Source organism: Poecile atricapillus, chromosome 8, assembly GCF_030490865.1.
Source record: "Poecile atricapillus isolate bPoeAtr1 chromosome 8, bPoeAtr1.hap1, whole genome shotgun sequence".
Classification (NCBI taxonomy): domain Eukaryota; kingdom Metazoa; phylum Chordata; class Aves; order Passeriformes; family Paridae; genus Poecile; species Poecile atricapillus.
Window position 1 is genome coordinate 8,342,066 of NC_081256.1, and position 21,021 is coordinate 8,363,086.

Sequence of the window (21,021 nt, forward strand, 5' to 3'; positions counted from 1 at the left end):
TGAAAAGTTGATAATTAACTTGTATCCTGATTTGAAATGTCTTTAATCCTTCCTGCCATTCCCATGTCTCCTTATGACTCTCCCAGAGTGATTTAGAGGGACTTTTCCCCCCCTGTGACTGTGGAGCTCTTTTTCTGGTCAGAATTAGGTGTCAGTCATATCACCATGTGGTGAGCACTGAGCACCTAGTTTCTACTAAACAGTGAAATCTAAAGAATCTCACCCAAAAGTTCAGTAGCATTTAGGATCAAAGAAGTTTTTAATATTCAGTTTTTAGGCAGAATAAGCACTTTTAATTTGCATAATTGCTCATATCTAGATACAGTTCTGAGCTGCTTTGGGGCGGGAAAGCTCAGAGTTCTGCCAATCCCCAAACAAGCCAAAAATCTGTGAGATTAAAAATAAATCTGAAAACTTTTTATTTGGTTTGGGTTTTTTTAACTCCTAGTAAGGCAGCCTTCATCCTAGCTCAGACGCAATCAGATCGTTGTTTTCGTGCTCTCTGTTTATGAGAACAAGAGGTCACTGGTTGACATTACTGCTTTGTAAATTTAGAACAAATAAAAGGAAATGCTGCTTCACCTAGTGCGTCGTCATCCTGTGGAATATACTGTTCCAGGATGTTAGTCAAAAGCTGTAGCTGGAACATGAAAAAATAGTTGGATCATGCTCGTTTGTAGCCATGTGCACCAACAGGGATAACCAAGCCTTGTGTTGCAGAGTATTGGCTCATTGCAGCTGTAGCTGAGAATGAACTCCCTGGACTCCTGGCTAGGAAAGAACAGCTTTCCAGGGGGAAGATTGGTGTGGCTTCTTTTGAGATGACAAGAATGATTTTATTTTTGTGCAAGATGTTAAACTGATCATCGCTCTTGCCTGGACAGCGTGGTGTATGTAACAGCCTTGGCCCTCTGTCAGTATCCTTCAGCAGGTGTATGTCTGGAGCTGGAATAGCTGGTTCAGAGAGAGGGAGGGAACAGTGGCAGGAGGAGTGGGAGTGAGAGCTTCTGTTGCTCAGCCCAGTGCCGTGGCACACGTGCTGCCCACCACACGTGCAGGAAGAAGTGGGCAGCTGCTGCGCTACGGGGCAGGCACAAGCAGCGGATGCTCCCCTGATACCCAGGCTGGGCTGGGGGGTGTGGGGCGTGTGAACAGCAGAGCTGCTGAACTTCTCTGCAAAGGAAGGAGCCCTATTAACACGTTTCTGAATTCCTGATTATCCTCTTTAAGATGTTTAACTGTAATACTGCTGCATATTAATCAGGAAAACAGGTTTGTATGGTTTCTTCATTTCCCTAAATAGTTGCTGCACTAGTTACATTAAAATCTTGTCTGTCCTTCATAGTGAAATCTGAATTGTCCCAGTTTGTTCTCCTAAGGAGCAAGCTTTTTTAAAGAGGTTTATTCTTTTACTTTCCATCTCTGGTGATACCAGTAAATCCCAGTGCAAATGTTGCATTTGAACTGACTAATAGGGAATGTTCTTCATATATTTATCCTGCACAGTTGCATTTATTTGCAGTTTTGTAGTGACATAATAGACCCTTTATTTTAATTCTGTGACTCTTTGTCTAGATGATTCATGTATGAAAATCTTTTGATCTCTTCATTTATCCTCTTGTCTTATAAACTTTGACTTTGTTTTTGGAACAGAGGGTTGTCTAACACTGAATGTGGGGATTTTTAAGATGATGCAGTAGGTGACTTTAGAAGGAATTAGTTGTTTTCTATATTGGATGATCTGTCCAATGATCCAGGGAGTCAATAGCCTCAGAAATTAATTCTTATCAAAGGAACGTCTGTATTTCTGTATTTTATGTCAATATTTTAAATTTCTTGTCTTCCATTATGATTAAAAACTAAGCTATAGTTTCCATTTTCCTTCTGTCCCCCAGAAAGGCAGAAAAATAGGAAAAGGGGCAGCACTGAGTAGGAGTGTTCTGAAGCTGTTCTTCCCTAGTGCTCCAGGGCATGCCAGTGACTCAAATGAACTGGTGGTTCCTTACAGAATATGGCTGGTTTTGCAGCCATGAAAGGTCCTTGGATGCTTCATCCTACGATGTTTGGACTTTATATGTGCTACTGTTGTATGTATGCAACTGTAGATGTTCTTGGCCTTATTAGCAGGAAGAAAGTGAGGTCCAGTGGTGTCTGAACAAATTAGTTAACCTTGGTTTTACTTCCAGAGAAAAAGCTGCTTCCTCTTAGCAGGACTCAGACATGCCTGTTGTTCTTCTCTGACTTCACACTGATTTCTGCATCAGTGTTTTATGCTCTGGAAAAAGTTTCTCTAGGGTAGCCATTCTTACATAGCACAGTTTTTGATGGAAATACATTTAACTAAACACTTTCCTGCTTTCCCAAGGAAGAAGAAACATTCCTGTGAATACCTTCTTTGGAAATAATTTTTTTCAAAGCTGGAAATGTTTAAAGGAAAGTGAGGGAAGAGAGGAGTTCCTAAAAGTTTTATTTTTAGAATAGTGTTAATATTTACTTCTGTGTGCTTACAGCTGATACAGATCAGGTCATTTTGTCCAAGATAGAATGCTCCAAATGCTAAAACTGTGTTTCTAACATGAATGGCCAGTCCTTTCTTTAAAAAGGGATTTAGCTCCTTTCATTGCCTACTTAATGTGTCTGTAGCACTGGTTTCTAGGTATTAGTTGTGCCTCTGGGTAAGGTGGTGCTATTGCAGATGAATCTGCAGTCTGACAATGAAAAGAAATACAGTTTGAAAAATGAAGACCTTAAAATAAAGCAGAATTTTCCAGGTGTATCTTTTTTGTTGACATTACATCTGCATTTCTTGGCGGATGCTCTGAGGCGTTTCAACATCAACTAAAAGTTTGGTGTTCAACGTCAAAGGCTTTTATTTTTAATCTGTTTTATGAATGATGATGAAAAAACTGAGAAACAGACTGGAAAACGAGGATATTGTATTGGGGTGATGTGTGTGGGTGTTTTAGTGTTCATTAACAAAACTTTGGCTGAATGATTGGTTCACTAGAATCCTAGTTTATTTTAAACCATTCTTTCAGATGTTATGTACAATTTGCTTGAAAAGCAAATGATGTAGACAATTTTTTTTCATGTACAATATGTAGAGGGGTGCAGGAGAGTCTGGAACTCGTGGGAAATTTTGGAGTTGACATAAAAGGGAGCCTTTTGGTTTTTCTTAACAGTCCTCAACCTTAATGCAGCTTTTCTTAAATCCAGGTCTTGTAAACACTTCAGTATTGGTCTAATTTAAGTCAGCTTGCTGGAAATCAGTACAGAGGAGTGCACAAAGAGACAGTGAGATAACTACACTGTGGGGAAGAAAGACTTTTGTCTTAGGAAGAATAAAGGTTGATATATAGTCAAGTCTGGACTCCAACTGAATGGGCAGCCCTGAGAACAGCAGACATGGTCCTCTGAAAAGCAGAGTGCTTTTATTTCCTCTGCTGCCACCAGCTGACTGAAGGAGAGGAAGTTAGTGGTAGAGGACACAGGGGCCAGGTGCCTCCTTGGGCAGGGGGAAACTCTGGCCACCCTGCATGTCTTCTGCTGGTTTGTTCAAATACTGGGCTTTTTTAACACAGGGCAACTAATGCATGAGAATTAGCCCAGGGTATAAATACACTGAGGAAAGAATTGTTAGAGGGAGGCAGACTCACCACAGCCTCATCCTGATAGGGGAATATTTGTTAGAATATCTTTTAGGTATGTAGAACAAGTCCTCAGGAAACATGAGGGTTCAAATTGCTTATTTTGTTTTATTTCTCCCCTCCCCATGAGGGAGACTAAACAAATTGTCATGACTAAACAAATTTTTAGTATGATATTGCAGAGAATGTTATCTGATTCATTAATTGCTAAAAACTGGTATACTGTGCTATTAACAAAATGTGTTAATGTTCTTACCAGTTTTAAAAGTACAGTAAGTCCTTTAAAAAGACTTATACAAGGTCTGCACATAATTACTCCTGCTGCTTTGTGCTTGATTTGTGTTGTGCTGTTATTTAGGTATGAGAGATTTTTTTTTACTCAGTTCAGTATTGGGAATGACAGCTAAAATCTGAGTGGTTCTGTACTTTTAGGAAGTACTTCAAGGTGTGCTGTGGTGGATGAGAAACATGGTTCAGAGGTGCAAATAACTTTTGTTGTGCAGCTCTGAAAATAGCTTCAGCAGACTGCACTAGTGGTAAGGTGTTCTCTCACTGTCTTCTCACTGACATGTTCACGCCTTATTTTCTCTCCCTTCAGATTATCACTCCATGTCGGAAGCTCATCCTTTGTGCTGATAACAGAAAAGAGATGGAAGATTGGATTGCAGCACTGAAAACTGTACAAAACCGTGAACATTTTGAGGTAATGGGAAAATGTGTTCCTTTATATTCTGTGCTTCCTCTGCTAAATCACAGCTTGTTTTGAGAGTCAGCTTCCAGTGAAGTTGATGAAGTAATTTTATTGACTGTAATGGGTAATAGTGTTAGGACCTTCTGTAAAATTGATCCCAAATACATTGAAGTGATTCTCCAAAGAATGTTTGCCTTTGTATATGCTCCCTTGGGAATTTGGAGAGAATTTTCAGAGCATGGATAGGTTATGAAGCAATGTTCCCCTCCCACTTTTTCATTTTTCAATTATCCTCCCTGCTCTAATTCACATCTTGCCTGCTTGGTATTCTGCCAGCTTCAGTGCATCTGCCTGCTTCCTGGGGCTGAGTGAGACCAGCACTGCTGCCACAAAAAACTCTCCTGTTTTCCCGACTCTGATGCTGGCCTCCCTTATGCTGGCACAAGCATTTCTCTGCTACACAATGAGCCAGGTTGGGGAACTGATCTTTCTGAAAATTTAATCTGATAAAAAAAAATAAAATAAATTTGGGGATAAATTCTCCAGCAGATAAATTCTCCAGTTCATTTTCCTAGACACACTTGTAGTAAGACATGGATGAGAGGTGGTACAGGAACTGTAGTGAATGTGTGACTTCTTTAGGTAGTCTGTTTTGCTTTAGAGATCTTCTTGGGTTTCAGCTAATGTGTATAAACTGCATGTCGCCCACTCTTTCCTAGTAAAAAAGTGTTCTGTTTCTGCTTTTTCAAACTGCTTCATGCAAGTCTTCAGGGAGAAAAAAAGTTTTGTTGCTCTACTTTAGACCTTCCTGTAATACATTTGTATCATCAGTCTACCCAGTACAGCATGGACCATTTCTCAGGGATGCATAACTGGTACGCCTGCTCCCATGCCCGGCCAACGTACTGCAACGTGTGTCGGGAGGCCTTGTCTGGGGTCACATCACATGGGCTGTCCTGTGAAGGTAAGCGTGCCCTCATCCTCTGCCTGGGAAGGAACAGCCTCATTTTATTTTTGTTTTTGCAAATATACCCAAATATTGCTATCCCTTGTTAAAATCATGTGTGTGCAATGAGCAGATACACACTTCTGAGGTATCTGAGAGAATATTCTTAAGAAGACTCCTATTCATGAGAGTAGCTGTATTTATAAGAACATACTTGTTAAGTGTTTGTGTGCCAGAAGGTTAGTCTTCCTCAGCTTTGTCTTAGCAGAAATGCCTGGCTGTGCACAGCTCATGCTTCTAACATGACTGCAGTGACACTTATGCTGTGTAAAATGATGGAGCAGTGTGCAACTATATAAATCATGTTAAATTTAACAAGGTGATCACTAAGCTTTGTACAAGCAACTGGCAAAAATGACAAGGCAAGAATTAATAGTTAGATCAGAGCACTTGCAGCTGATCATTTTGATGGTGCTAAGAAGGATAGAGTGTGCTCATGCTTTCTTCTGGAGCCAAATACACACTGCCACATTAGACCTCCTGAGGCAGGATTAATACATTCTTCTCTTCCTCCCTAGTGTGCAAGTTTAAAGCCCACAAGCGCTGTGCTGTGCGGGCAACCAACAACTGCAAGTGGACAACTCTGGCCTCTATTGGGAAGGATATCATTGAGGATGAAGATGGGGTAGGTGTTAGTCTGAACTTTTCCAGCCTTACCATGACATGGAAGCACTGTCTTGTGTTCTATAGCTTTGTTTCACTTCATAAATAGCAGATTCTGTTTTACATGGAAAAGATTTCTACTGTCAGAGCATGAGATTCAGTGTGAAAAGGCCAACCAGGGTAGCAAGGGACTCCTTAGTAGGAATAAATTGCTATGGACTGGGGGGAGTTGAGATTAAATAATTGCAAGCCTGGAGAACTTGATCTTAGTTTTGGCAAAAGAAAAATACATGTTTGGAACAGCACCTTAGCATATTGGGATGTCTGATGCAAGTCGGTGTTTCCTGGGTAGCCTGGGGTGAGTCACCTGGACTCTGTGCTTGAACATGATGTAAATGATGTAAAAATTTGTCCTCAGATGTTTTCGAGAAATTGCCTCTGCTGTCCTTAAGCAGTGCATATAAAGAGCTGCTTCTCTATGTATCTCAGAGTCATAAAGGCCTCCTGTATCTTTAAGCTTCTGTCCCTCTGTACCTTTTGCAGATCTCAATGCCACATCAGTGGCTGGAAGGAAACCTGCCTGTGAGTGCCAAATGCACCGTGTGTGATAAAACCTGTGGCAGTGTCCTGCGTTTGCAAGACTGGCGCTGCCTATGGTGCAAAGCCATGGTGAGTTGAATAAGTGTGATCATTTCAGTAAAGGACAGTTTTTGATCAGCTCTGTAGTATGTTCTTTTAATGACACTTGCTTGGAATAAAATCTCTAACCATGCTGTCAGTGTTTGCCATGAAGGACTTTATTGTTCTGCAAGAAATAGAAATTTAATTTATGCTCAGAAGTGTTGCTGTGATGCATAAAAGCAAGACCTGAAAAAAGTATCCAGCTTCTAGCCAAGCTCCTTTTATTTTGAGAGTGAGCTTTCATAGACGAATCTCATTACAGCAGACATGAATCAAAGCTTCAGTCATGGACTGCTCTGGATTTTAAGGAGCCATTATTTGTTATTTCTACAGGTTGAAAAGGTGCAACAAACTATAAAGAATACTCAGCTATTTTTATAATAGCAATTTCCCTTCTGTTGCAATAGATTTCTCTTGCCTAACCACTGAAGAGATACAGATCTTGTTATGTTTCCGGTTGTCTATAATACTAGTAAAAGAAGTATCACAAAGTATGTTTTTAGAATGGGAGGCTCAAATGCCAAGCAAACTCTCTATCTTGCAGTCTTTATGTACCAGAAAAGCCCTGCTCCCCTTTGTATTTCCTTTTTTGGTGGCTTCATTAATCTCTTTTTTTCTTACCTCTTATGTCCCTCATGTCTTCCTGCTTTTTTTTTCAGCTCTCTTGTTCTCTTGAGTTCCCACCTTTTTCTTTTGTTGCTACTTCAGATCTCTTGGCTGAGGTCGGGATTTTGAAAGCAGAATGCCTGAAGGATCCTAAAGCCACAGAATCTGGTATCAGGTTCTCTCAGCACTCCAAGTGCTGTTCTTATAAATTCAAATGGCAGGAAAGTACATACTAATGGAAAGAAGAGAATTCATAGAAGGCTCTGATTAGATAATTCTTAAAATAACTTTATCAATAAATTCATCAATTGACATTTTTTGGTGATCACCCCCTCCACCTTTCTTCCTCTTAAAACTTCTTTTGGATGGCTTTAAAAGTTATACCATGGTGTCCAAAAGAGTCTGTACCATTCTTTTTTGGTGGTGTTTCCAGGTACACACAGCATGTAAAGAGTTGTTGCCAAACAAGTGCCCTCTAGGGCTCTGCAAAGTGTCTGTCATTCCTCCTACTGCTCTTAACAGCATTGATTCAGATGGTAAGTGTTCCTAGTAAGTAGCACTTCTTTCTCTTCCTCTCAGTTGCAGTCACTTCAGCTGGCACTATTAATGTCAGGTTCTGTCAGCTGAAAATTCTGCTGTTGCTGAAACTCGCCACTGGAAGCCATTGCTGAGTATGGCAGTGAACTGTTTGCTTTGCTTTTGCATTCAGTTTATCTCCCTGTAATTTCAGTGTTTGCTGAGCTGCAGCTGATTAAATTTATTGATAATAACAATATTGCAGAAGCAATTTGGGAAGGTTGGGGAAGCTGAAAATTTTGGCATGCTGCTAGGAGATAAGTGTGACATTTGGCAGCATGAGGTGTGGTTCATGCTGGATTCAGGGCTGTGCATGTTTGGCATTCACCCAGTGAGTGCCATAAGCACAGGGAAAATATAAACTGCTTCATAGCTGGGCTGGGGTGTGGGCTGTTGGTTTTTCTCTCCATCCACCCCCATGGGCAGCTTCACATCTCTTGGCTTTTCCTTCCTCTCTCTTCCCTTTGCCTCAACAGGTTTCTGGAAAGCTACTTGTCCACCGTCTTGCACAAGCCCTTTGTTGGTCTTTGTCAACTCAAAAAGTGGAGACAACCAAGGCGTAAAATTTCTACGAAGATTCAAACAGCTGCTGAATCCAGCCCAGGTCTTTGACCTCATGAATGGAGGACCTCATCTTGGGTAGGCAGATATTCTATGGAAACAAAAATTCCTTATAAATACCCAGAAAGTATGAGGGATTTATTTGATTAAGCTCATCCTCAAATGTAACAGCGAACCTATTCCTCAGAGAAAACAAAACACATGAGGTTTGGAGGGGTTTTCCTCTCTCTGTGTTAAGTGTTATTGATAGTTAAAATGAAAAATATTGTCAGAAGGGTCATTATATCCATTCATCAGTAATAGCAGGACAGCTTGAGGCATTTGGAGGGAATTCCAGAAACACTCCCCTGGAAGAAGACCAAAGATGGAAAGCTTGAATCCATAAGAAAACTTGTCCGCAGTCTTGTAACAGGCATCCTGATGTCCTGTTAAGAGGAGTTAATTTCAGTTAACTCAAGTGAATAGACAGATGTCATAGGTAGCAAATTAATATTGTCAAGATGAGAATTATTGAGATACAACTTACCTGAGAAGTCTGTGAAACTTCCATCCCTCAAAGACTTTGTGGTGATTTTGTGGAGAGATCTCTTATGAGTGTGTTTGGTAAAGTTGGTTCTGCCCTAGGATCTGTTTCAGACTTTTTGCCAAATTATGCTAGAATATCCGTGGATATAAAAGAAAGTGAGTGCTGTGAAATAAATTTATTGTGTGTATTTATGTAACTCTCACTTAAAAAAGAGTTTGGTCTTTAGTTTGCCCACTTCCAAATGTTTTTCTGTTGCATCAGATTTAACTAACTTTTGTCATTACTTTGTGCTCCTTAAAATAAGAGCCAACACAAGGTGAATTTCCCTCATCTTTTCCTCACAGTGACTCCAAATGTTTGACTAGGTCTGTGGATGCAGGGGGCTAAATTTGGGAGCATCTGTTCCTGGATGAGTGATCATTGGATTCTCCTGAGAACTGTTGTAGTTCTTTGCCATAGCATATTACAAAACACTGGTATTTAAAACTGCAGTGTTCTGTTGAGGGGATGTGTTTGGCTGAAAAATAATTTTTAAAAGACTTGTAAAATTAAGTACTTTTCTTGTTCTCCTCCCCAGCCAGACGAATTTTGTCACGAGGAATTTTGCTTTTAAGTAGCTTTTAAGTAGCAATGGAGAGGAAGGAATCAATTACCTTCTTGAGCTGTGGTGCACACTTCTAAAACAGCTGCTCTTACATATTTGATTAAAAAGGAAGTGATTTAAAAAGGGTAAAGCCAGCTTCTTGATAATTTGAATGTTTTCAGCTGATGCTAGTCAGACTTGTACCGTAAGATGTTGTTATTTCTGGTAGTCATCTTTGTGTGTCAGCAATGCTTGATAAAATAAGGATTTTCATGTACTACAGAAAATCCTGTTTAGGTAATAATAGTAAAAAACCATATATACAAAGCCAAAATAAAAGCAGGAGCAGATCTCAAAAACGTTCAGTAGGAAGCACAGCTTCAAACAGAAGAGGTTGTTTTTATTATTCTGGAAAGGGTGAATGAGAAATTAACACTGGTGAGCTGTTTGCCTGCCTGTGGGACAGTCAAGGCAGCAGAGCAGTGATTTATGTTGCCTTCCCAGAAGGACTAAAGCTTGTAATGTTTTACAGCCTCTTGCAGTTGTCTCATGGCTGAATGACTGCATGAAGATCCCCGTCTTGAAGCTTTGCTCTAATTGGTGTGGCTGTGTCAAGGCAGTGACATCAGAGCACTTAGAACTGATGAATAACTAGTGTTAGGCTGGATGCAGCAAGGCTGCAAGAAGGAGTTATTTCAATGGATAATCAGCTATCACATGCTTGTCTCCCCTTCTGTAGAGACAGAGTGCCCTGCTTTAGTAGACGAGTATGTCTTGGAGATATTTCTGTAGTGAATAGCTGTTGTAGATTGCTTAGCTGTATTTATAACCTGTAATCTGGCAGTGACCTGTATTCATTGCAAAATCAGTGCCTACTTTAAGCAACGCTGCCATATTTATTATCTAGATTGGAATTATCATTTCTTTCTGTAACAGCTGATTGTTTTTCCCTCTTGCTTTTTTCTTTCTCTTCTCTGTAGTTTACGCTTATTCCAGAAATTTGACACTTTCCGGATTCTAGTTTGTGGTGGGGACGGAAGTGTTGGCTGGGTTCTCTCTGAAATTGATAGCCTCAACCTTCACAAGCAGGTACCTGCCCAAGAGCTTGGTTGGATGAAGGAATGAAATAACAGCAGGGGCTGAAGAGGACTTTCCTTGGTCATGCAGATGTCATTTGCCCCAGGACTGAAGCTGCTGAAAGCTTACCATAGCAGTGCTCTTGCATTAATTTTCTGCAAGAAATTAATCCAATAATAGGCTAATTCTTTATGCCTGTGTCCAGTGTTCCTCCACAAGATCCAACTTTTGGAGTAGGTCTGAGTATTCCTGCTCTGTTGCCAGCAGAGACATGCTCTGAAAGGGCTGTGGTTAGAAAACTTGGAAGTTCCACATGGGTTATGCTCTGTTCCCTTTAATTCTCATGGTATAGTATCTGAGCCTAAGGGATAGGCAGAAACTTCACTGGGGTAGAGATATACAGTTTTGCCTGGGAGCTGTCTGTGCTAATTTTACAGAAACACAATGGCACCACCTGATGGCTAAATATAAACCTTCAGGAGGTTTACTATAGTGAGGTGCTTATTGAGATGGTAGCTGTAAAATGCTCCTCTCTCAATTTACAACCAAAAGTAGAGGAAATTTTTCCTTAATTATATACTCTTCTGGCTGTTTTCCCCATCCAGTTACTTTCTCTCACCCTGGGATTAACTGTTTCCCAGTGACTGGTGTGTGAAAGAATCAGTCATGTTACTCATCCTATTTGTGGCTCGTGTTTCCCCATTTGAATATGACTTTTATTTTCCTTTTCTCTAATGCAGTGTCAGCTGGGAGTGCTGCCCTTGGGAACAGGGAATGACCTTGCCCGTGTTTTAGGCTGGGGTTCTGCTTGTGATGATGATACCCAGCTCCCGCAGATCCTGGAGAAGCTGGAGAGGGCCAGTACCAAAATGCTGGACAGGTGAGTAATCATCACTAACATCATCTGATCTTCAAGAGTTTGAAGATATCCTTCCAGGAAAACAGGGCAGTCCTGACTCTGCCAAGCTTCTGGACCTTTTACTAATGCCAGATAACATTTTGTCATTGATAATCTACTGTCACCTGCTAGCAGGAGGAAGTGGTCTGGCTTTCACTTGTTCTGCTGCAGAACAGTAACAAGTGAAATTATCTGGGTTCCAGATATCAAGATATCAGATATCAAGTGATGTTATCTGGGTTCTCTCTACTGTCCCAGAGTTCTCATTAATTCAATTTGTCAGCCTTTGTACTAGTTTGAAAACAAACTTATGTTGTAATCTAAGAAAGCCTTAAAGTCATGACTTTTTTTCCAAACAATTTCTTCTTGGTAAATCTAAACCAATTTATTTTGAGCTTCGCTTAGAAACAAAAGCCAAATGTAGAAGTGGATGTCTACTCTTGGTATTGATACCTTCTCTATATCTTTGTACATTTAAAATTGTTTTATGTCTTTCAAGTTGCATCTTGGCATCTCGTACGTTGAATCAAGTAAAGCCAATTGAATTTTTGTGGAGAGGGAAGAAGTACAGAGATGTTCCCTGTGCTGTAGAATACTTGTTCATAGTGTCATACTTCCTTCCCCATTTAAGCCCTTCTGTATTTCCATTGTCACTCTGTGGCTTCTGTGTATCAGTGGTGGCTCCCCAGCGTGCGGTTTTTTCTGCTTTGAGGTTCTAACCTGGTATGTTTGGATAATAGAAGAAACCATCTGCATTGTAGTGACAAGTATGATTTTCAACAGGTGGAGCATCATGGTGTATGAAACCAAACTCCCTCGCCAGGCCTCCACTTCCACAGTCACTGAAGACTGCAGTGAGAATTCAGAGGTACCTCTCAGGGGAGGGGCAGGGGACTGGAGCACCAGCCTTGGAGCACACAAGATAGGAGGCAGTGGCAGAGCTCCAGTGGAGCAGAGCTGAGACAGAGCTGCTAAGATCTGGGGCTTTAAGTCAGTGAAATATTATGGAGAAAGATGGAGGTTGGGTTACCAGAGTCAACAACCATAATGAGGGATGAGGAGAAGATACTTTGGAATGGAACAGAAAGGAAATTACTGCCTTTTATTTGCTTCATAATGTCAAGCTGTTGAAATAGTGTCAAGCTGCATAGCAGTCAGGAGAAGCCCCAGTGCTTTTAGCTTTGCAGTTGATCGGAGACTTTTAAGAACTGAATTGCTGATGATTTGTAGGTTCAGAAGTAGCGTCCTCATCAGATCCAGGTCTTCAGTAAGTAACAGAGCCCTGGACTGTGGAACTTTTTCAGGGCAGAAAGAATCTGTGGAGTGATAGGTACCCTCAGAGGAGCCAGGATTTCACAACATAATGTTGTAGGGCTGGGAAGCAGCACCCCAGTGGCTTCTTTCTGACTGTCAACAGGTGCAGAAGATTCTCTGCTATGAAGATTCTGTGGCTGCTCATTTGTCCAAAATTTTGACTTCTGATCAACATTCAGTGGTGATCTCCTCAGCCAAGTGAGTACTTAGATGACAACTGCTCTAAATTGCACTGTGAAAATCCTGTGATAATCCTTGCATGATTTTGTTTTTCTCCTTTGTCTAGGGTGCTTTGTGAGACAGTGAAGGATTTTGTGGCTCGAGTAGGGAAAGCCTATGAGAAGGCAACAGAAAGCTCAGAGGAGTCAGAGGTCATGGCCAGGAAGGTAAAATTTGAAAAGATGTTTGGGTTTCTACTTCTGAAGTGTAAAACTGCTCTGTTTTCAGACAACTGGGATGGCAGCAATTTACTTAACACTAAAAGAATAAGCTACCCAGGCAACTGTTCTTCTCAAATGTCATTCTTCTTCATGTAGTGCTCTGTCCTGAAGGAGAAGCTGGACTCATTACTGAAGACACTGAATGATGAAGCTCAAGCGTCTTCCTCTCTGCCCAACCCTCCTCCCACCATTGCAGAGGAGACAGAGGATGGGGATGGGTCGGGCAGTGCTGGTGACTCTTCGAGTGAGCTGTCGGTGGGCTCAGCATGCACTGCACGGCCCCAGATATTCCGTCCCCGAGAGCAGCTCATGCTGAGAGCCAACAGCTTGAAAAAAGCCATTCGCCAGATAATAGAGCATGCAGAGAAAGGTAACTCATCAGGAGTCCTGCTTGTCACTTCCTACAGCCTCTTAAGAACCATAAATTTCCTTTATTTTGGGGGCAGTAGGCTTCTTTATTGAAAGCAGCTTTCCTGAACTAGAGAAACTATTCAGTAAGCCTGGCCATTGAGTTTCAGTGTCATCTCTGCCAAGCTCCCCTTTTGGGAACATTTCTTGATAAATGAGTCTGAAGTTCAAGGTGTGTTCTCTTCCAGCGGACTGGTTTAGGAAGTTCCTACCCTCCCACACTGTTAATTTGCATTTCCTGTCTGTCCCCACCCATACCGCAATTGTGTCAGTGCAGCTCTCTGTGTGGCCTTGCTGTAAAACAGATCTGAAAATACTTGGGAGGAAGGGATTTTAAGTATTTTAACTTTAATTGTTTCAATCTCTTAATAGCAGAGCCCAGCAAAACATTGCTGTGGTACAGCTGCAGAAATAGGCAGGAACTTCTTAAATGAGCTTTGTCCTTGGGAAAAACTCATAATACTGCCCTTTAATGCAAGTCAGTTCTGTTCCGATGTTAACATCTTAGGCAGGTGACCATCTTCTCCACGTCTTGACCCTTGTCTCTCTCCAGACACACATCCCAATGCTCCAAGGTTCTTTTCCTTTGAAAGGCAAGTTAGTCATAAAGCTGGGGGTTAACTGAGACCAAAGGAAGTACTTAACAGATTGTTACTGGAAATAAAAGCATTGAAGTTACAAATGTAGCATCTATGCACACCCAGGTGTGCACTCTGAACAGCTGTGTAGTAAGTTACAAATCATTGCAATGTTGCTTGGATTTCCAGCACTGTATACAATATTTGCTGAAGGTGAATAGTGGAAGTGCAGCAAACAGCCTGCTTCTAGTGAAGTAGGAGGCCTTGACCTCACTGCTCCCTCACTTTGCTGCTGCAAAGTTCACTCCCAAATTTACCCTAAACCAAAACAAATACATTACCTTAGAACAGTTTAATGTTTGTGAAGTTCTTTTGGGGCCCAAGCAATTTGCTTATTCCATCCAGGAGTGTTCCTGTTTCTACTGTGTGAGTGGGTTGGATTGCTTTGTGGGCAGTTCTGATGAACTACAGGGTCAGCACAAGGGAGAGGAAGAGACTGAAAGAAGCATGTGAGATGTGCAGGCAGTGAAGCTGGTAGAGCAGCTGAGAATATACAGAGCTGTGCCCTGACAGGGGATGCTGGGGAGGAAAAGACCTGTTGCTTGCATGCAAAGGAAGTTTTGATTTCTTTAGGCAGCATGCTAGCACTTAAATCTTACCAGCTCGCAAACAAACTTCAGTTACATTTCAGATGTGTTTGTTCAACTTTTCCAAACTGTTTTGCTTCCAAAGTTGCGATCTGATTGCAATGATTGTATTGGTTTTTACCGACTGCTATTTTCTTACTTTTTGATTATATGTGTCTAAGTTCCCTTTTCAAGTGCCTTATGTTATTGTACCACTACAGATTAAACAAACAGGAAATTCATTGATCATTTCATGTCTGTCTGGTTAGAATTCCTGGCAACATCTAAGTGCAAATAGATGGAAGCCCATCACCTCTAGCACAGTTTACATCTCAGGATGCCTGAGTACCTGTGGAATTAAAAGTAGACACTTCTATTTAGAGCCCCACTGCTAAAGAGCTCAGCAAAGTGAACAAGGAGGCTAAGCCAACCTGGTTCCAAAAGCTCTCCAGAGCAGAGCTGAGATAAATGATAAAGGAAAGCTTTGTGTTATTCCTGTTCTTTCCTTTACGGAATTGGGACATTTAGAGTCCCATCCTGTTGTTATTTACATGAGTGGGAGGTATTCCTTGCCAGAAGAGCTGTGAGACACTCACCTACTTTATCTCTTCATACAGCTGTAGATGAGCAGAATGCCCAGACCCAGGAGCAAGAGGGCTTCCTCCTTAGTCTCTCAGCCTCTGAGGAGGGCAAGGAGCTGAGGAATGAGGGTAAGATTTCCGTGCAGTCATCACACAGCAGCAGCTATGGAGTGTCCAAGGGGAGGAGCCAGAGGAAAGGTACTGCTCTGGAGCTGCCACCATGCATTTCTTGCCTGTAGATTACAATTCTATTAGTTGTAAAAAGGGAAGAAAGTGTAATGTGTATTAATTTCTGTGTTCTGTTCTTCTCAAATTTTTGCATGATTGCTCTTCAGGCCTTGCACATTTCTGTGTTCTAGCCTGTGCATTATACATCCCATTTTTTGCTACATCTCTCATGGCTGGTCCATGATCTTAGTATATGAAGTCTAAGATTCAGAAATTTTCTTGCCCCTTAGCTAGTAATCTGGGTTCTCTTGGCTTTCAGTGCTTGGACAAGTCAGTCTTGAGCACTTTTCATGTCATCCTTTGTAGATGACAGCGAACAGCAGCCAGTTTGCTTTAGTAACTGTGTTATACAAGTAATTTGTTAGAGATCCCTGATCACTGCAGATACATTTGGAATTTCCCCAAGTATTGATTTGGAGCCAAATACCCTGTCTGTTGTGCTGCTGGCACCAGCTTTTTCTCATCTCTATTTCTAATATTTTTCTTGTGGCATTTTGTACTTCCAATCTGTTGGGTTTTCCAGCAACGTGTATGTGACATCTCTGTCTCTTAATGACTGATTCTGTCAATTTTTTGTTTTATAGGAGCTCAAGTGTTTTGCTGTTGAGTGATTCCTAACCCAGTCTTGCTGTTTGGCCTGTGCTGGTCTGAATCACAGCACTATGTTTGTCAATATCCAAGTTTGTGTTTTGTTTTACAGCCTCCAAGTCTCCTTGTGAAAGACTAATAAACAAAGGAAGTTTGTCACTGGGCAGCTCTGCATCCCTTCCTCCCCAGACAGGAAGCCGGGACAACTTGCCAATGCTGAACACAAAAATTCTCTACCCAAGTAAGTGTAACACCCACCACTTCCCACTGAGGCAGCCAATTGGAGCATGGGTGACTGCAGCACAGGCTGCAGTCCCCATGTGAAAACATGAGATTGTCCTGCCAGATGTGCAGGGTCAACTGTGAGAGAAATCCCTTTGTGGATAACTGCAAGTGGAGGCTTGGAATGAGCTGTAGTAGTTTCCAGTTTGTAGCTAAGACTTAGACACAGGTTTTTATTAATGCCATGAAGTGGCAGAATTTAGATACCAATTGCAAGGAGATACTTATCTCAAAGTAACTATGAGAAGAGAGAGAGATGATGCTGTTGAAAAAGGTTTGTGAAGAATGGCAGCCATAGGTTGGGAGCAGCAGTTCTTTTATATCAAGGTTAAAGTGACTGGAAGGGCACAGGCTCAGCAGAGTTCCACCTCCTTCATGAAGTGCAGCAGCTTCTCCCCATCACTGTGGCAGCATCTTTCCACCTCTTTGCTCAAATTACTTGTTGAAATTGCTCCTTCTGGAAGCAGGTAATTCCCTTTCTCTCTGACAAACCTATTATTTGTGGGTCACCAGTTAATAATTTAAGAAGCAGGAGGCAGTAATTCTTGAACAACTTGGATTATAGCTTCAGTCCTGCTCCTTTCTCTCTATTCACTGTATCAGGAATATTATGTGTCTTGCCTTGAAACAAAAAAGCTGCTGCAGAGAGTACACTCCTATTTTCCTTTTCCATGTTTCTATACAACTTTGCTGCTAGCCTTAGGCAGTACACTGTCAATCAAAAACCCTGCAGGCAGCCCCAGAAACCCTTCTCCTTGTCAAAAGAACTGACCTCTGGAGTGAAAGAAAGCACTAATGCTATTTTCTTTCATCATGAATGACAGGGAAAAATGTATCCACTCTTGTTATCTTGTCTTTGAGATTGAAGTTACCTGTTTTCTGCTTATTATTAATCATGCTCTTCTCCATGGTCAAATTTGCTACAGATATCCGGGCTGGCATGTCAGGTTCTTTGCCTGGGAGCTCTGTCATCAGCAGATTGTTGATCCATGCTGATCCCTTTAACTCTGAGCCTGAAAATCTGTGAGTATGCTCAGGAGCTTGAAGGGAGGGAGTGGGCGTTTGTAAATAGACCTCAGCAGAGGGGGATTAGGTTATGGACCAAAGTAATGGACTGCAGCAGCCTGGAGTTACACAAATGGATCTATATGCTGGATTCTAGGGTTTAAGGATCAGTTTATGGAATTACACATGCAGTGACACATCTGACACAGTTGGGCTTGGTCTTTTCCAATCTAACTGATTCTGTGTGAGATACGCAGCAAATGGTACTGAGACTTACGAGTGGAAGTTTTGTTCTTCTGTTTGGCAGTGAATGTTACACAGAGAAATGTGTCATGAATAATTACTTTGGAATTGGACTGGATGCAAAGATTTCTTTGGACTTCAACAACAAACGTGATGAGCACCCAGAGAAATGCAGGCGAGTTTGGTTTTGAATGACCTTTGGATTGATGCCAGAAGTGACTGTGCCACTTCATGCTTCTGTGTGGTTTTGAAGCTGATGGTGTACAATGTGCTAAATACACCTATTTAGCATTATTTGTTTTGTCTACATAATGCTCCTTCAAGGCTTGAAATCATGATGGAAGAGATAAATTACTGATTTATTACTGATTCATTGTGCTATAAGGTATATAAGTTGCTACGTTGATGCAGATTTGGCACATTGGTTCTATTTATGTCGTCTCACAGATTTTTCTCCTGGGCTTGCTATTTAGCTATGAGAGAAGTACATCTCAATTCTAAGTGTGGCAGAGGCTGGTTTTAGTGTTGATCCTGACTCAGTATAAACCACAGGTTTGGCCTTTTGAATACCTAAGCAATTACAGCATGCTTTGTGTAGCCTGGGATTGGCTACATTTGCTGTATGTGAGCTAATACAGCTGAGCACTGTTGATGTCCTGGTGTATGAGATGGACAAGTTCTGTGCCAGTGCAGTCTATTCATGTTTCTGGTAGTGTCTGTTACTCATGCTTGATTCCTTCATGACATTTATTTAAAGGGAAGTAGTGTCCTAGCACAGTGACCACTTGGCGCAATTGACCCTTTAGGAAGCGAAGCACCTTTGTGGTTTAGGATGTAGCAGGTACCATTTCAATGTGAAGTTTTTATTCCTTCTTAGTGAAAGGGTTAATGTCTGTGATGAATTTTTCTTTTTGTTTGCCCCATTAGAAGTCGTACTAAGAACATGATGTGGTATGGAGTATTGGGGACCAAGGAGCTGCTGCACAGAACATATAAAAACCTGGAGCAGAAGGTCTTGCTGGAGGTGAGGAATTAGCATGTTCTTCTGTTCCTGAGGCTGGGATGCCTAATTGCATCTCATTCAGGCATTGTGATTTTTGTCATGGTGATTTGACTTGGTGATATTTGCCCGTCTGAAACAATGTACTTGGCTGTATGACACCCTGAGCTAACTAAAAGTGGCTTTTCTTGGTTCTGGAGCATAACTTGTATTCTCAGCCCATAAGGGAAGAAGTATAATCCTGATGGAAGGTATTTGCTGTTCCTAATGCAGTGTTCAGTATGGATAAGATGGTTATGTTCCATGTGGTATCTCACAAGAACACATCATTTTAGATGGTGGAATTTAACTGTGCTGTAATATGCACCCAACTAGAAAATAAATATTTTTGTATAGGTCATGAACACCATAAAAGGTAACTTGCAAGAAGACCCTCATCACATGGATGTTTTAGGAGTTTTATTCCACTTTCTTGAGAAATAAATCAAGAGGCTTTGCCAAGCCTCTAATGTGCCCTGCTCCTGTTAGAGGAAAAGAAGCAAGAGTGTCTCTTTAAAACATGTCTGCCAGAAGATGTGTGGCTCATGAGGCTTGAGTGGACACCTTCTACTCTTGTAGGCCAAGAATGAACAGGAAGAAACCTGAATTAATGTATTACTAAGATGGTGCTGGCTGCTGGTTTTCTGTTCACAGAGCATGTGCTCTGGCAGGAGGGTCTCTCTCCTGCTGAGCTGAGAGTAGTGTTGCCTTCGTTTCTGTGCAGTGCGATGGGAGGCCAATCCCTCTGCCCAGTCTTCAGGGGATTGCTGTACTCAACATTCCCAGCTATGCAGGAGGCACCAACTTCTGGGGGGGAACCAAGGAAGATGATGTGAGTATTCTCCAAGACCATACATGAAATGTTTCTACTTACTGTTGCTTTTGAGGCCACAGCCTCTGAAAATAGTGCTTGGAAGAAGAGGGCAGGGAGCCTGTCTGCATGCACTTTCTGTTGGAAGTGGCTGAGATACTGAAATCCAACCTTGAGCAGCTTTCATACCCAGGCAGTCTGCAATGATTCAGAAAAAGCATCACCAGAGCATTTGGACCTGCAGGAAGTTCTTTAGGTTTTCCTTGTCCCCACAGAGAAGTAAAGAGAAGTAAATCCCCTTTAGGGAAAAAGCAGCTAAATTCACTCAGAAACATTGTATTTTTTGAAAATGGAGTGCCTACTCTCAAAAGTGTAATTGTCACCTTGTGGCCTACAGCCTTCATGTCTGCAATATACATTAGCCACTGGAAGCCTCCTTTTTCTACCTCCTAGCTCATTCCAGATCTTCACCTTCTAGCCTTGTTGTTAATTTTATACAGATTAAAGGGCACAATTGAAAGCCAACCCCCAGGTCGGCACCAATAGGGGTAAGGGAAACCTCTCCAACAGAACTGTGCCTCAGCTGAATTCTCTCTCCCTTGTATGTGGCAGACATTTACAGCCCCTTCCTTCGATGACAAGATTTTGGAGGTGGTAGCCGTGTTTGGTAGCATGCAGATGGCAGTGTCACGTGTGATAAACCTACAGCATCACCGGATTGCACAGGTATCAGCTGCTTTTGTGAGCTCTTCCTGCATGCTTCCTCTCTAGCTGATGACTTTTTAAAGCCTTTCTTTCTGCTCTCTCTGGTCCATGGAAAGAGCATCTACCAGGGCTGGAAATGGACATGCTCAGAGGCAATTTTAGTATGGAGTTGTTTGCTAGCATTCACTTGCTAGTGTGTGAGTGCAAGTAGCACCAAAGCTACAGCACCTGGATTTTGGAAAAACAGAGAATGGCTTATGCTTTTAGAAAATCAACATTTTAGAGCTTTTCTGACCCAGTCACTCTTTGCAGTGTCGGACAGTAAAGATAGCAATCCTTGGAGAAGAGGGAGTTCCTGTGCAAGTGGATGGAGAAGCCTGGATCCAGCCTCCAGGTTACATTTGGATTGTTCATAAGAACAGGGCACAGACCCTCACCCGAGACAGGGTAAGAGCATCCTGAATTCCCTGTGTAGTACACATATGTTTTAATGTCACATATTTCTGGAGGACATGGCAAGGGCCACATGTGAACATTATCTTTGTGAATGCAAGAAGCATATTTTATTACACACCATAAACCTTTTGGGAAAGAATGTGATTAAACTTGCATTCACCACTTGGGAAATGGCATAAATAAGATCGTTTATGGAAGCTTATTTTACTTCCTTTTCTATGTGCTTCATGACAGTGTTTCTTAACATGCTTGCATGCTGTTT

The 21,021-nt window shown here is 41.6% G+C and overlaps 1 protein-coding gene across 12 annotated transcripts in view; it reads left to right on the forward strand.

Annotated features, from left to right (window-relative positions):
- Positions 1–21,021, forward strand: part of DGKD (diacylglycerol kinase delta) — a 59,158-nt gene that overhangs the window by 26,153 nt on the left and 11,984 nt on the right. For 8 of the 12 annotated variants that reach the window (XM_058843427.1, XM_058843415.1, XM_058843418.1 and 5 more), the window contains 20 exons: positions 4,246–4,350; positions 5,170–5,302; positions 5,863–5,969; positions 6,491–6,616; positions 7,668–7,770; positions 8,287–8,449; positions 10,461–10,569; positions 11,298–11,437; positions 12,239–12,323; positions 12,873–12,967; positions 13,056–13,155; positions 13,306–13,579; positions 15,439–15,600; positions 16,331–16,459; positions 17,427–17,523; positions 17,813–17,923; positions 18,676–18,772; positions 19,512–19,619; positions 20,211–20,324; positions 20,616–20,750. In XM_058843427.1, coding sequence (XP_058699410.1) covers positions 4,246–4,350; positions 5,170–5,302; positions 5,863–5,969; positions 6,491–6,616; positions 7,668–7,770; positions 8,287–8,449; positions 10,461–10,569; positions 11,298–11,437; positions 12,239–12,323; positions 12,873–12,967; positions 13,056–13,155; positions 13,306–13,579; positions 15,439–15,600; positions 16,331–16,459; positions 17,427–17,523; positions 17,813–17,923; positions 18,676–18,772; positions 19,512–19,619; positions 20,211–20,324; positions 20,616–20,750 — 2,493 coding nt within the window. Of the gene's footprint in view, positions 1–719; positions 914–1,251; positions 1,273–4,245; positions 4,351–5,169; positions 5,303–5,862; positions 5,970–6,490; positions 6,617–7,667; positions 7,771–8,286; positions 8,450–10,460; positions 10,570–11,297; positions 11,438–12,238; positions 12,324–12,872; positions 12,968–13,055; positions 13,156–13,305; positions 13,580–15,438; positions 15,601–16,330; positions 16,460–17,426; positions 17,524–17,812; positions 17,924–18,675; positions 18,773–19,511; positions 19,620–20,210; positions 20,325–20,615; positions 20,751–21,021 lie in introns of those variants that run through there. The other 4 variants (XM_058843422.1, XM_058843423.1, XM_058843426.1 and 1 more) reach the window with 4 other exon arrangements.